The following is a 15857-nucleotide window of genomic DNA, read 5'->3' as shown; positions in this document are numbered from 1 at the left end:
GTGTTGTCCTCCTTGGATCCTTTCTGTTGGGGGTTCTGTGTATTTCCATGGTCTGTTTGATTATTTCCTCCCCCAGTTTGGGGAAGTTTTCAGCAATTATTTCTTCCAAGATACTTTCCATCCCTTTTCCTCTCTCTTCTTCTTCTGGTACCCCTATAATACGGATATTGTTCCTTTTGGATTTGTCACACAGTTCTCTTAATATTGGTTCATTCCTGTAGATCCTTTTATCTCTCTCTGTGTCAGCTTATATGTGTTCCTGTTCTCTGGTTGCAGTTCCATCAATGGCCTCTTGCATCCTATTCTTTTTGCTTATAAACCCTTCCAGAGTTTGTTGCATTTCTGTAATCTCCTTTCTGGCATCTGTGATCTCTCTCCGGACTTCATCCCATATCTCTTGCGTATTTCTCTGCATCTCTGTCAGCATGTTTATGATTTTTATTTTGAATTCTTTGTCAGGAAGACTGGTTAGGTCTTTCTCCTTCTCTGGTGTTGTCTCTGTGATCTTTGTCTGCCTGTAGTTTTGCCTTTTCATGGTGATAGGAATAGTTTGCAGAGCTGGGACGAGTGACGGCTGGAAGAACTTCCCTTCTTGTTGGTTTGTGGCCCTCCTCTCCGGGGAGAACAGCGACGTCTAGCGGCTTGTGCTGGGTAGCTGCGCGCAGACAGGGCTTCTGCTTCCTTCCTGGCTGCTATGGAGTTTATCTCTGCTTTTGCTGTGGCGTGGCCTGGCTCGGGCAGCTGCTCCAAAGTGGTGGAGTCGCATTAGAGTGGGAGCAGTTGGGAGGCTATTTATCTCCGTAAGGGGCCTCCGTGCTCCCTGCAGCCCAGGGGATTAGGGTGCCCAGAGATCCCCGGATTCCCTACCTCTGGATTAAGTGTCCCGCCCTGCCCCTTTAAGAATTCCAAAAAGCACCCGCCAAAACAAAACAACGACCACACACCAAAAAATAAAAAAATAAAAAAATAAAAAATGGCTGCTCGTTTTCCTTTATTCTGCGGCGCCAGCCTCAGGCATCTGCTCACCGGTCTTGCTGCCCTGTTTCCCTAGTATTGGGGTCCCTATCCATTTAAGACTTCCAAAAAGCCCTCGCCAAAACAAAACAGAAAAAGAAAAAAAGAAAAAAAAATGGCCGCTCGATTTTCTTATGTCCTCTGGCACCAGGCCTCCGGTACCCTCTCACCGTTCTTGCTTCCCTGTTTCCCTAGTATCCAGGGCCCTGCCCACGCACTGTGTCTGCCCCCTTGTCCGGATGGCTGGGGCTGGGTGTTCAGCAGTACTGGGTCCCTCTCCCTCCCGCTCTGCCTACTCTTCTCCCGCCGTGAGCTGGGGGGAGGGGCACTCGGGTCCCGCCGGGCCGGGGCTGGTATCTTACCCCCTTTAAGAGGTAGTGGTTTCTTGCAGGTGTGGATGTGGTCTGGATGTTTTCCTGTGTCCTCTGGTCTTTGTTCTAGGAAGAGTTGTGTTTGTTATATTTTCATAGATATATGTGGTTTTGGGAGGAGATTTCCGCTGCTTTTCTCATGCCGCCATCTTGGCTCCTCTCATTTGCTTTAATTTTACAAAGCATGACCATATCAATTCTTCCACAAACTTTGTACAACTTCTTTTTTTACATTCAGATTCAGCGTTCTCCCTCTTTAAATAAATAGCTGTACTTTAGAACAAAGTTACTTTTATTCAAAGACACAATTTTTAGCATGCAGAAATGTTTTCTTTATTATTTCAAGTAGTTTTAATTACAACTTAAAACCATTAGGAACTTTAATTTTCAGTGAACACTGTGTAGTGGGCTATTGTAAACTGTTACACTAGCATTCTTTAGATTGACAAATTTATGAACACATTTATAATTTTTGGAACCATGTGCTTCACAGCATAATCTCACTAAGCAGAAAATATATCTAAACTTAACAAAACATTAACGTTTTAGGTTACTACAAAGATTCTCAGGCTGTTTGTAGGTATACACACTGTAACACACAGTTATTAAGATGTTCACTTGCTACACTTAGTTTACTCATTCCCAACAACCATGCTAGATTACTTATGAAACCTTTACTGAACATTAGACAAAGTCACGCCTCTAACCATTTTATTCTTGAAAGATTTAACAGGTAACATCAACTTAAAGGACTTTAGGTAAACTTAGGCAGCTGATAACCATAAGGACGTGTCTGTTTCAGTTCAACTTAAATTAGCATCAATGCTTAATATTTTCTATTAGAATTTTCTGGAAGTTTTGGAATACCTAATTTTCACAAGTACTTGTCTTTAAATCAATTTTATTAATACAATCCGGAGGTAGAAAAATTTTTTTCATTTACACACTTAGACACACAAACATACAGATTAATACATAATGACTACAGTTAGCACCACGTTTCATAAAAGAACATATACACAGACAGATAAACTGATATAAAGATTTGAGTTACTGATATCCAGTTGCCTTCTTTCTTTTTAGCTTATTTGATTAAAAGTATTTCAGTTTTCAAGAATATACTCTAAGGGCAAGCAGTTTACCCAACTGGGTTAAGGTTTAGATGGCCCCAGACTAACAGGACCGATGAAGGCTCTGAACTGATAGGTACTGTGTGTGTCCAGGGGGCTGGAAATGAAATGCAAGTACAATTCTAGCACCAGTCATTTAAAGCAAGGCTGTATTGCAGAAGATATATTTCTTCCATTTCAGGGAGTTTAGTTTAAAAACTTGCCAATTTTTGACGATAATGATGAACCCAATAAGTAGAATAGATTTTCACCAAAAAAATTTAGAAAACTAGTACCATATTTTAGTAGTCTATGGGACTTTTGACTATTTTCTTTCCTTGCATTAAAATAAATTTAGCTGCATAAGCTTATAATATTGTATACTTCTCTCAGGGGCCAAGCCTCTCCATTAGAGAGTTTGTATTGAGGCCAGGCTTGTGTGCCGAAGATAAGACACTTCTTTTTCAGGGTCTGGGGATCAAACTTGCTCCCAGTTCTTTAGAATGCAACCTAGAGGCGTGTCTGGCTTTAAGCTTGAAGAGGAAGCTCCCACCTGGAAGAGAGAAACGGGTGTGCGACACATGGTCAGCCTTTTCTTTGTGTGAGGGTGTCCCCTCTCCTTGTAGCCTGGGTGACAGTGGTCAATCACCTCCTCTGCCAGGCCTACTGGACTTAACCACTCCTTACCTGCGTGGCCTATACCTACCTTGATTTCCCTCTTGCCTTCCTACTCAGCAAGAGTCGCCTCAGAGCTCTGGATTCAGTGCGACCTTACCAGTGTGCTCCTACTTTGCATCTTCTGGGAGTTTTCCTAGTTTCCTCTGCATGAGCTTTAGTCATTCCTTGAGAGCCCCCTGGCTGTCCAGTAAGTGCAGGGACTGTGTGACCTGTCTAGCTGCCAGAGCCTTGGTCAGAGTCCCAAGCCTGTTTGGCCTCCCAGGGGCCACAGAAAAGAAAATGCTTAGTCCCAGGACGACTGCCTCTAAGGAAGGGAGATCAATAGAATAGAGCCATTTATATGTTGGGCTCAGGGTTCAGTTTGGTTACTTCACAGACTTCATTTACATTACACAGGAGAAAGTTGTGCAGGCCTAGGAGGACTGCTTTGAATGGGGAGCACGTGAATGTTTTCCAGGGCCAGAGATTGTTCAGAGCCTGCCATGGACATTTATGGCCCTGGGGTCGGAGGGGTCTATACTCTTAAGCACCAGTTTCTGCCACTGCCTTAGAATTATTTAGCCAGCCACCCACTGTTGCAAATCTGATCTGTGAGACAAGAGGTTGGGGGTAATCTGTGACTCGCATAGGCAGCAGCCTAGGTGGAGGTTCACTGAGCACCATCAGATGAATTGGCCAGAGTTGAGATCCAGGACCACTGTCTACTAGTCCAGTCTGCCCTCGGAGTTCGCAGAGTAGGATAGGAAAGTAGGAAATCAGCCCAGCCAATCCCCGACATTCCCATCCGTCTTGAGGTGGGAGATCAAGGAGTGGCAGACACCGGGAAACCTTTCACCCAAGATTTAAGACTGGTAGCCGACGCTAATCATCTTTTAAGTGGCTGACGGGTGCACAGACACATTTTTATGAGATAAACAGTACAGCATTAAGTCAGGAATAAGAGTGAAGCATTGATCTCCTGCCTTGCGGTGGTGAGCATCGGGTTTCATGAAATTGACGAACTTGGAGGCACACATAGAGCGTGTAAAGGAAATAAAGAGCATCCTTGCCTCACCCAGAAGCCAGAGAGGCCTGAAAAAGCAGGCTTGATGTCAGACAGACCCACCTCATGGATACCCATTTGGGCTGTCAGGGTCTGATTCCCCACATGTGGACCTTTGAGAAGCCGCTGAAGTGTAGCCTTAGCCTAGACTCTTGCAGTTGCCCATGGCTTTCCTCGGTCCCTTGCATCCAAGGCAATGCCTCTGAAAGGGAATCCTGGACTCCATTCAGTTGACATTCCCGGCTCCCAAGGGAGATGGGGGATCCACTGAGGTAGATGCAGGGGAACCTGTCCCTCAAGAGTTTGAGAACGGCAGCTGGACTAGTCCCATTTAAGTGGCTGACAAGCACCCAATGTTGTGTGCCATAGACGGCTTCCTTCTATAAGGACAGTGAAAGGAAAGGCAGGCTTGGATGCCAATACTCACTTACGAAGTTTTCCCGGACGAGCCCCCAAAGATGATGCCAGAGTTCTTGTTTGCGGAGTCAAAGAATGAACTTAGCAAATAGTCGAGGTAGGAGAGCCAGGGAGAGGCTTTTACTGAGAGATACAGTGAGAAGACAAACAGAGCTCCTGGCTCACACCAGGAGGGGACAAGATAGTCCGGAGTGGTACATTGTCTAGGGGATTTGTAGGCAGTTGAGGAGTTTTGGGAATTGAGTGCTTAAGGTGTGGACTTATACCACCTGCCCTGCCCTCAAGGTGGGCTGGGTTGTTGTCTGTTTGCTAGGGCTGTTTACAGTGAAGTCATGAGTTATACTGAGATACCCTTGCAGAACACTTAAACATTCCAGGCTAAGTTGCTCCTCGCCTTTTGACCTTTAACTGATTTCAATGAAGGTGTCTATATTCCTAGTCTAGTATCTCTATCCTAGAGAATTAGTGTGACCTTGACTGCCTAATGCTAAACACAGAGTTTCGATAGGGACTTTACATTGTTACATTGCTTTGACTGTAAATATCTTGCCTTGCTTTTTCCAGACGCCCTCACCCTACTCTGTCTAAGCCCATGGTCCCTGTCTCACTAGGAACCCTGTAAGCAAGGTACCAGGCCAGTTCTTCCAAGGGGCTTTGTTGGCTCCATAAAGTCAATCTTAGTTCCTTAGAGCTGTCTGGTCATATCTGAGTCTATTCATGTGTGTCAAATATGACATTACAGTCAAAGCCTTTGTAATAAGTGTTTTCAGTGCTGTCCGGTTACAAGGAGAGCAGATTCTTACTGAACGTATGCAAATAAAAATGTTGTCATGAAACATGAATAGTTGCTGAGAGTTTCTAAATTCTGGAGGGATCAGGTAAAGAGAGAGATAAATGTTTCAATTCTGATTTACAGGTATAATTTACTAAACAGTTGTAAGCTAGCTTAAGAGAAAACGTTTAAAACATACTTTTTCTGTTTTAAGAGATCAGCAACATTTGAAAATCTTGGAGTTAATTAGAGGTAAAACTACCTTTTGAATTTGAGTTTGGGAAGAAAATTTTCTAAGGCACTTGCTTAAAATAAGATTATAAGTTGTTAAAGAAACAATATAGTTATTCATGTAACCAAAGTGACAATAAAAGATTTATTTTTTACAATAAAAGATTTTAAAGGCAAATACAGAAGGTTACATACTTGGCAAAACTTAGCTCTTTTAATATTAAGACTTTTGTTGTTTTGAGTAAGAAGACATATTACTGAGACATTAAGCACAAGAGTAAGCTGTTGTAAACTGTTATGCTAGCATTCTTTAGGCCTGTCTTTATGCCCAGGAGAAGAGTGTTTTTTCCACAGACCATCTTTGTCATTGTAGTTTCAGTTAGGATCTACTGAGGGAACAGCATTCTTTCTAATGGGAAACTATTAGAGAAGTGAAGGCTGCTAGTAGACTTACAAGCCTTTTAATTAACTCTTTTGCTCAGCTAAGGTCAATTGTAAGCTGACACTGGGGCAGAAATAAAGTAGGGAGAGGAAAGGTAGAGGACTATATCAAATTGGCAAGCTCAGCAGAGTTCTTTCTGGCTTCTGAGATAGAAGCAAGCCTGAATGTAAGGGACCTCTGCTTAATTGCCCACCCACTTACAGATTGAGAGTCTCAGGGTGGAATTGGGATCAGTGCGAGAGAACGCAGCCCGACAGCGTGGCTCATGTAGGAAGAAACGAAATGAACTTTTCCTGTCCTGGTCGTCTCCAAGAGCAGGACCGAAGACTATAGTCTTGAGGAATGGGTTAGAAAGCCCAGCGTCCCATTGTCTATCCCAGAGGTCTTGGCACAGCCGGCTTCCCAGGACCTGACTCATCCCATCTCAGACGTCTCCAAGTGGGATATGGAGGTCTAGTCTTGTGGCTTCCAAGTGAAGGGTTAAAGTGGGTTTACGACAGGTAGTCCCGTGAGATGTGGCAGGTGTTGACAAAGGCTGATAGTGAGGTCCTATGGGAGCCTGAACGAGGCTCAACCAAGTCAGGCAAATAGCTAGAAAGCTGAAGGTGAGGTGAAAGGCACACTAAGCTTAAGAAACCCAGGATGCTGGCTTCTGTTATGAGCATCTCAGAAGTTTAGAAACTTCTCTTCCAGTTCTGTCTCTCTGGCCAGAAGTGAGTGTGCCATGGAGAGACAGCAATGGAGAAAAGGGGAGTCACAGGTGACGGAGCCTTGGTCTGGGATGAAAAGGGAGATAAGGGTTGAAGGATGAAAAGACCTTGAGTGGACTTACAATAAGCAGGCAAGGGAGAAAGGCTTATGAGAGGAGAACAGTGAAGGAGGTGCAAGTGCAGAGGAAATGGGAGAATAGGGTTCTAGGGTAGAAAATTTCAAGGAAACTTTCATCTTTATACTTGCTGAGTCTCAATTGGTGAAGGTTTTAGTAGTAATTACTGGTGCCAGGGTAAGGGTGGAGGAAGGGAAGAGCGGTAGCTCTTAACTGAGCGTTTAGGGTCAGCCAAAGGTATAAAGAAGTGGTCTGGCCAGGCAAGCCTCCTGGAGATCTGAGAGCCTCCTCAGAGAACAATAGGAGGTCAAGGTCCCTGGGAAGGCTACCAGACTAGTTAGGAAAGATCATCTCTGGGTTGCCTCGACTAAGGCAGGCAGCTGTGGGGAAAAAAAAAACTGCTGTGCTGAGAAAGAGGTTTTAGCTCTAGGCTACGTGTTCCTGCAGTCTGCAGGCTAGGCCTGACAGGTGGTGGGTTCCAAATGGGAAGTCAGAGTTGTCAGACTGTCAGAGTAAAAGTCTGTTTCCCTCCAAATGGAAAATAGAGAAGATAGAGCAGACGTGACTATAGACAGAACTCAGTGCAAAATGGATGAAGGGTAATAGAATAAAGGTGAGTGAGAAGGTTCTTAGCTCCTGCAGAGAGCCGTAGGGGAGAGGAGAGTAAAGGGAGAGAAGTCTCCTGGTTGCTCTGAGTGACATTCCCCAGGACCCAATTGTGACCTGCCTCCTAGGGAAGGGTTCCCACAAGGCAAGCACAAGTGGGTGCTGCCTCCAGCTGGGTCTGGTATACATCTCACGGCCAAGGAGATCATGAGATGGGGGTCCCTGGGTTTTGCCCCAATTAGCTGACCAGCAGATAACACAAAAAGCTTGGAGGAGGGAAGAAAAGAAATGCAGTAAATAGGAAAAATCTGAGAACACAGAAAAGGAAGTCTCTGCGTGGACATATTAAACCCTGCGTGGTGACTTGCCACAGGATTGGCAGTGGGTGCTTTTACAGTGTGCCTCTGTTGCATGGACATTGTCTCACAGTTGGTGGGGTGCCTAATGCAATCATCCCCACTCTGTGACCAACTTATCCTGTCATGGGAGTCTTCTGGCGAGTGCCCTGTGGCTTTTACTGCTCGACCCGTGCCCAGAGTGCGGTTGTTTTGGTCCACAAGAGACAGAGAAGGAAGGGAAGGATTCCCAGAGAAGAGGTGCCAGCCAGGGGATGAGACACATGCAGCTTACCAGGGGTGGAAATCCACCCAAGGCACGCAGCACCAAATATGTTGGTGGGAGAGGTCTGTTCAATTTACCAGGGATGGAAATCCATCCGAGTCATGGCACCAAATATGTTGGGGGTGAGGTATTGTGTATTTTCCTCTGTTCTTGTCTCCACCTCAACAAAGAATTGAAGGGCAGAGAGACAGTAGTGAAACAGAGTGAAAGTTTTATTTAAAGTTGCTTAAAGAGAAAGTGCAGGCAACCTCGGAGAGAGAGGAACGCCCTGAAAGGTTGGAAAAAGTTTAAGTTATGCACTCTAAGTGTGGGTGACCTCAGAGAGAGGAGTGCTCTTCAATGATATCTTAAATGCATTATTTTTAAGCTGGCATTAAATCTTAGGCTTTGCTAGGTATTATTAAGTGAAAATACATTTTATGTTTGATATGTTAATCAAATATGTTTGACATTTGTGAAATGACTACTGAGGGATCATTGAATCTCAAGTATTTGTGTTTTTAAACAAACGAGGTATTTGAAGTACCTATTTTATTATAATTATACATTAAACTTGGCAATATATTCTTAAAAACATGAGTTATATCAGTTGTGTAGTGTCTTAGGCTGAAGGTAATGAAGGAATGTCATATTTAGGGTAATTGGATTAGTTCCAAAAAAAGCAATGTCAATTTTCTTTCCACAATGCTGGACTAACAATTCATAAAAACTCACCTAACTGATACTGATTTGTGGAAAGTTTTTACTTTCCCTGACCTCTTGGATACTCAGACTAATGGTTTAGATTTAATTTCAAAATGCCATTTTTCTCTGTAGTACAGCTAATTTTTTCTTTTTCCCCCTTATTACAGATATAACATCTACATTTTTGACATTTATGGACTTACAGACACTTAAAAGTATTTCACTATAAGAAGTAGCCAAATATGTTCAATTTAACCATATGGTTAAACTTAAAACATGCTAGATTATAATGTTGGTATTGTTTCTGTGTCTTTGATACTGGTTATGAGAGATGTTGACAGATTACATCAATCCTTCACATTCACACTGGCAATAATCATTATCCTTTTTCCTTGAAAAAGACATATCTCATATAATCTAGACTGGTAGGATTACAGAGGGACCTTAGAATTTGACTTTTTTTGGTGAAAATGCATGACCAGTCCTTTTCTTATTTGGGTGACAAGGAGGTCCTGTGGGCTGGTTTCTTCTCTCCCCTACCTTTTTTCCTTCACTTTGTATTTATTTACTTTTACAGATTATTAAAAAGTTGCTAAGTGAAATAAACCAGACAGAGAAAGATACCCATATGATTTCACTTATTTGTGGAATCTGAAAACAAAACAAAACAAACAAAACAGCAGTAGACTCGTAGACTCTGAAAAGTGACTGGTGGTTACCATGGGGGAGGGGTTGGGGTTGATGGTTGGGTGGGAAGGGGGAGGGGTAATAAAGGGGCACAAAAATTCTCAATCATAAATTGGTCACTGAGATGGTGGTACAGCATGGAGAATATAGCCAGTGATTCTGTAATATCTTCCTACGTTGACAGATAGTAACCACAGTAGTGGGGGTAGTAGGGGTTTAATAATATGGGTAACTGCTGGTTTCTTCTTAATAACTAACTACCTGGCCATATGTAAGGTCCACAATCTCTTATGTAAAACCCTTGAGGCCTGGTGTATCCTGTTGTTCAGATTCTAAAAAATTATTTTATAAAATAATAGAGTACATATGCTGATATGCTACAGATGACATAACATCTGAGGAGGCACTCCGATTAAACATACTCATATTTCAGCAGTGAAATGTATGAATATTCACAGTAAGTGGGCCAGAGGAGGATTATATCAGTTTGGGTCAAGTTATGTTGCCAAACCAGTTATGAAGCTTTGGATTCCAGAGCTGTTTGAATTTTCAATTTAAGATAATAGACTATGAACCTGTGATAAATTGTTTTGTAATAAATACTGGTAATATTAATAGGTATAATGCCTTTTACAAATAATTTTAAATATAACAGAATTATATATCTTGTAGTATTTTTCAGCCATCCACTATTTAACCTTTTATTTCATCCTCTAAAATACTTCTTTCTACAGCTCCTGTATTCACGAGGACTGCTAATTGATCTTCTAATTAAATCTAATGTGAGTCGATATGCAGAGTTCAAAAATATTACCAGGATTCTTGCATTTCGAGAAGGAAGAGTGGAACAGGTACTTTGCCGATCAAGAATTGTAACTGGGTAGGAACTTAAGTTGTGATGAATTATTGTGGAAGGATAAGCAAATAAGATTGTTATTTTCCTGGTTAAGCAGCAAATTCCAGTTCTGCATGGTGATTTACAAATGTAAATAGTAAGAGAGTGCTCAATTAAAATATCTAGTGTTAATTTTCTCCCGAGTTTCTTCTACAGCTTGGAGAAAGTGTTAATGTTTTCAGGCAGCATTGTTAGATTTGAGCTGTCATTTGTTCCCACTTAGGGGTGACATGCTATTGGCTTTTTAGTGGCATAAGGAGTAACTTGGCAGAATTAAGTAAGAGAGCTCACAAGTTAATTAGCTCTGAAATCAACAGAGATGCCATTAAAACTGATGGAAGTAATGTGAAATAACTTGACTAGAATGGAAATAATAATCTTATTATGTTTAAAGGAAAAAAGTTTTATTTGGAATACTTGTATCATTAAGAAACAGTTTCTTAAAATCACGTTTTTCAGGTTCCTTGTTCCAGAGCAGATGTTTTTAATAGCAAACAACTTACTATGGTAGAAAAGAGAATGCTAATGAAGTTTCTTACATTTTGTCTGGAATATGAGGAACACCCTGATGAATATAAAGGTATTATTTTTCACTAAATTGTGTTCTCCAATTATTTGAGCTTTCTTATTATTTTAATATGCTTGCTCTGATGTAGTGAGCCACTCATTACTCTTTTAAATACATCATTAGTCTGCACTATCCAATAGGATAGCCATTAGCAACATGTAGCTATTTAAATTTAAATTAATTAAAATTAAATAAAATTTAAAGTGTGATTCCTCATTTGTACAGGCCACATTTCAAGTGCTCAATAGCCACATGTGGCTAGTGACTACCATGGCTACAGTGTAAAACATTTTCATCACCACACAGATGCTGTGCTGGGTGTTCATTTTTACTCTTGTCGATTAAATAACTGCTGTCAACTGATTTCTCTTCATAGGGCCTGATAAATGATATTCTCTTCATTGTTCCCTTAATTTTTTCATTAGTAATAAAAAAATCATATCCTCTTTATAGGTCCTTCAATAAGGACCTGATAAATGGTATTCCCTTCATTGTTCCATTAATTTTTTCATCAGTAATAAAAAAATCAGTGTATTTTTTCATTTTTCCAGAATTACTTTTGCTTGGAATTTTGAGTTATTCATATTGATTAATTAAGTAAAAAGGGGCTAGATAGTATGGGGGAACCACTGGGTTAGGAGAAGACATGGTTTCTAGTCTTGGCTTTGAGACCCATCTCACTGTGTGAGCTGGGACCAGTTATTTAACAGTTTGTTGAAAACCTCAGATATACTATTTTGGTATCAGGGCTTTGTACTTAAGTTCATTGGGCTGGCAAAGTTCCAGAATAGGAATACACTATTGGCAATTCATTTATAAAGTTACAAAGAGAAAAACAGCAGTATTTTTTGTACTACATGGAGTATTAAAAGTCTAGCTTTTCCTGTTAAAGCTTCAAGTGCACAGATACTGCCAAATTGTTCTCCACAGTGATGTAAACTTAGATTCTCTCAGCAAATTTTACTGATTTTTATTTGTTTATATAAATTATTTCAATAAAGTTTTTGTCTTTTTTCATAGAATTGTATTTCCTACCAGTAACAGTCCAATTACATTTTTTTCTGTTTTTGGTTTAAAGGAGTAGTTTTTCATAGTTCCTTGTGTGTGTGATTATAAGACAGACTTATTCCATTAGCCACACAGAAGTTATTTTCACTTTAGTCATAGATCATTGTTCGCAGTTTTAGTAAGAAACATACATTTCCAAAAAATCAAGTATTACTCTGTCATTGTTTTCACCAAAAAATTGCCATTTGTCATATTTATTTAATACTTTAAAGTGTAGTTACTGGCATTATTTTGCAGTTTTAATGCTAATAAAGCAAGATTTTTGCCAGCCATGGAAACCTATCGTGATGGTTAATGAATTATTTAATGCTTTTCTGGTTTTTAAAATCTGTAAAATTCTGAACAAAGACTCATCACTTAAAGCTTAAAACTTTTGCCATCAATCCAATTAGGGTAGTGAGTTTCTAGGTCCCCGCCCCATAATCCCTGGTCTCTGTCCAAAATGAATTAACATTAAAAACTATGTCCTTTGACAAGTATTTTAAACAAACTCGATCTCATTTTTGTGCAGTGGATTTCAATTGAAATTTGGTTCTGATTTTAAATGAATTTCCATCTTTCTTTTCATAGCTTATAAGGACATTGCATTCTCTGAATATTTAAAAACTCAAAAATTAACCTCCAATCTCCAATACTTTGTCTTGCATTCAATTGCAATGACATCAGAAATAGCCAGCAGTACCATAGATGGTCTCAAAGCTACCAAGAACTTTCTTCACTGTCTTGGGCAGTATGGCAACACTCCATTTTTATTCCCTCTTTATGGCCAAGGAGAACTCCCTCAGTGTTTCTGCAGGTAAGACTCTCATTGATTTTCTCAACTTTTCTTAAGGTGGTACTTGAATGACAGATGAAAATTATAAAGACAAAAATGAGATCTCCTCACGATTTAGTTCATGCAAACATTTCCTTTGTTATTCTATTCTTTTATAATCTATTTGCCTACCTACCTTCCTAAGTGATCTATTCATTTTGGCCTGTTTTTAAGCTTTATGAAATAGAATAATACTGTAAATTCCTTTTCTCAACTCAGTATTATATTTCAGTTGTATATAATTATAGTTAACCTATTTTCATTGCTATATAGTGTTCCATTATGAATATAGCATAACTTATTTTTCCATTTGTTTGTTGATGGACACAGGATGTTCCAAGTTTTTGCTGTTATTAACATCCTTATCTATGCTTCAGGATATACATGTTCAAGGATTTCTTTAGGATACATTTCTGGGAGTGGAATTCCTGAGTCATGGGATATATGAATGTTTTTACAAGATAGTGCCCAATTATTTCTCCAGCAACTTGTGCCAGTTTACATGCCCGTATCAGTGTGTAAGAATTACCATACTTCTATGTCTTTGGTAACATTTGGTGTTATCAGACTTTTTGATTTTCATAAATCTAACTTACATAGTGTCTATTTTTATTTTGCATTTCTGAGATTATTTAAGTGGTCAGGTGACTCCTTATGTGGTTATTGGCTACTCATGTTTTCTCATCTGGGATATGCTTGTTTGTATCTTTTGCCCATTTGTCTATTGGAGCATTGTCTTTTTGACTTGTAGGAGTTTTTATGATTATTTATTATTTTAATTTTGTTAACATTAATCTACAATTACATGAAGAACATTATGTTTACTAGGCTCTCCCCTACACCAAGTCTCCCCGAAAAACCCCATTACAGTCACTGTCCATCAGCATAGTAAGATGTTGTGGAATCACTACTTGTCTTCTCTGTGTTGCACAGCCCTTCCCCTTCCCCCCACCCCCTCCATTATACATGCTAATCATAATACCCCCTTTCTTCTTCCCCACCCTTATCCCTCCCTACCCTCCCATTCTCCCCAGTCCCTTTCCCTTTGGTAACTGGTAGTCCCTTCTTGGGTTCCGTGATTCTGCTGCTGTTTTGTTCCTTCAGTTTTTCCTTTATTCTTATACTCCACAGATGAGTGAAATCATTTGGTATTTGTCTTTCTCCGCTTGGCTTATTTCACTGAGCATAATACCCTCTACCTCCATCCATGTTGTTGCAAATGGTAGGATTTGTTTTCTTCTTATGGCTGAATAATATTCCATTGTGTATATGTACCACATCTTCTTTACCTATTCATATACTGATGGACATTTTGGTTGCTACCATATTTTGGCTATTGTAAATAGTGCACTGATAAACATAGCGGTGCATCTGTCTTTCTCAAACTGGAGTGCTGCATTCTTAGGGTAAATTCCTAGAAGTGGAATTCCTGGGTCAAATGGTATTTCTATTTTGAGCATTCTGAGGAACCTCCATACTGCTTTCCACAATTGTTGAACTAATTTACATTCCCACCAGCAGTGTAGGAGGGTTCCCCTTTCTCCACAGCCTCGCCAACATTTGTTGTTGTTTGTCTTTTGGACGGTAGCCATCCTTACTGGTGTGAGGTGATGTCTCATTGTGGTTTTAATTTGCATTTCTCTGCTAACTAGCGATGTGGAGCATCTTTTCATGTGTCTGTTGGCCATCTGAATTTCTTCTCTGGAGAACTGTCTGTTCAGCTCCTCTGCCCATTTTTTAATTGGATTATTTGCTTTTTGTTTGTTGAGGTGTGTGAGCTCTTTATGTATTTTGGATATCAAGCCTTTATCGGATCTGTTACTTACTAATATATTCTCCCATACTGTAGGGTACCTTTTTGTTCTATTGATGGTGTCCTTTGCTGTACAGAAGCTTTTCAGCTTGACATAGTCCCACTTGTTCATTTTTGCTTTTGTTTTCCTTGCATGGGAGATATGTTCATGAAGAAGTCGCTAATGTTTATGTCCAAGAGATTTTTGCCTATGTTTTTTTCTAAGAGTTTTATGGTTTCATGACTTACATTCGGGTCTTTGATCCATTTCAAACTTACTTTTGTGCATGGGGTTAGACAGTGATCCAGTTTCATTCTCTTACATGTAGCTGTCCAGTTTTGACAGCACCATCTGTTGAAGAGACTGTCATTTCGCCATTGTATGTCCATGGCTCCTTTATCAAATATTAATTGACCATATATGTCTGGGTTAATGTCTGGATTCTCTAGTCTGTTCCATTGGTCTGTGGCTCTGCTCTTGTGCCAGTACCAAATTGTCTTGATTACTATGGCTTTATAGTAGAGCTTGAAGTTGGGGAGTGAGATCCCCCCAACTTTATTCTTCTTTCTCAGGATTGCTTTGGCTATTGAGGTCTTTGGTGTTTCCATATGAATTTTTGAACTATTTGTTCCAGTTCATTGAAGAATGCTGTTGGTAACTTGATAGGGATTCCATTCCTTTGGGCAGTATGGCCATTTTGTCACTATTAATTCTTCCTAGCCAAGAGCATGGGATGAGTTTCCATTTGTTAGTGTCCTCTTTAATTTCTTTTGAGTGTCTTATAGTTTTCGGGGTATAGGTCTTTCACTTCTTTGGTTAGGTTTATTCCTAGAAATTTTATTCTTTTTGATACAGTTGTGAATGGAATTGTTTTCCTGATTTCTCTTTCTATTGGTTCATTTTTAGTGTGTAGGAAAGCCACAGATTACTGTGTGTTAATTTTGTATCCTGCAACTTTGCTGTATTCCAGTATCAGTTCTAGTAGTTTTGGAGTGGAGTCTTTAGGGCTTTTTATGTACAATATCATGTCATCTGCAAATAGTGACAGTTTAACTTCTTCTTTACCAATCAGGATTCCTTGTATTTCTTTGTTTTGTCTAATAGCCGTGGCTAGGACCTCCAGTAGTATGTTAAATAACAGTGGGGAGAGTGAGCATCTCTGTCTTGTTCCAGATCTCAGAGGAAAAGCTTTCAGTTTCTTGCTGTTCAGTGTGGTGTT

General features: G+C 40.1%; 1 protein-coding gene across 6 annotated transcripts in view; it reads left to right on the top strand.

The window, feature by feature from the left end:
* CHM (CHM Rab escort protein) overlaps window positions 1-15857 on the top strand; it is a 251489-nt gene that overhangs the window by 125921 nt on the left and 109711 nt on the right. For all 6 annotated transcript variants that reach the window (XM_036929986.2, XM_036929984.2, XM_036929983.2 and 3 more), the window contains 3 exons: window positions 10235-10351; window positions 10855-10975; window positions 12602-12827. In XM_036929986.2, coding sequence (XP_036785881.2) covers window positions 10235-10351; window positions 10855-10975; window positions 12602-12827 — 464 coding nt within the window. The remainder of the gene's footprint in view (window positions 1-10234; window positions 10352-10854; window positions 10976-12601; window positions 12828-15857) is intronic.

Source organism: Manis pentadactyla, chromosome X (genome assembly GCF_030020395.1).
Source record: "Manis pentadactyla isolate mManPen7 chromosome X, mManPen7.hap1, whole genome shotgun sequence".
Classification (NCBI taxonomy): domain Eukaryota; kingdom Metazoa; phylum Chordata; class Mammalia; order Pholidota; family Manidae; genus Manis; species Manis pentadactyla.
This window is presented reverse-complemented; position numbering and strand designations above follow the sequence as displayed.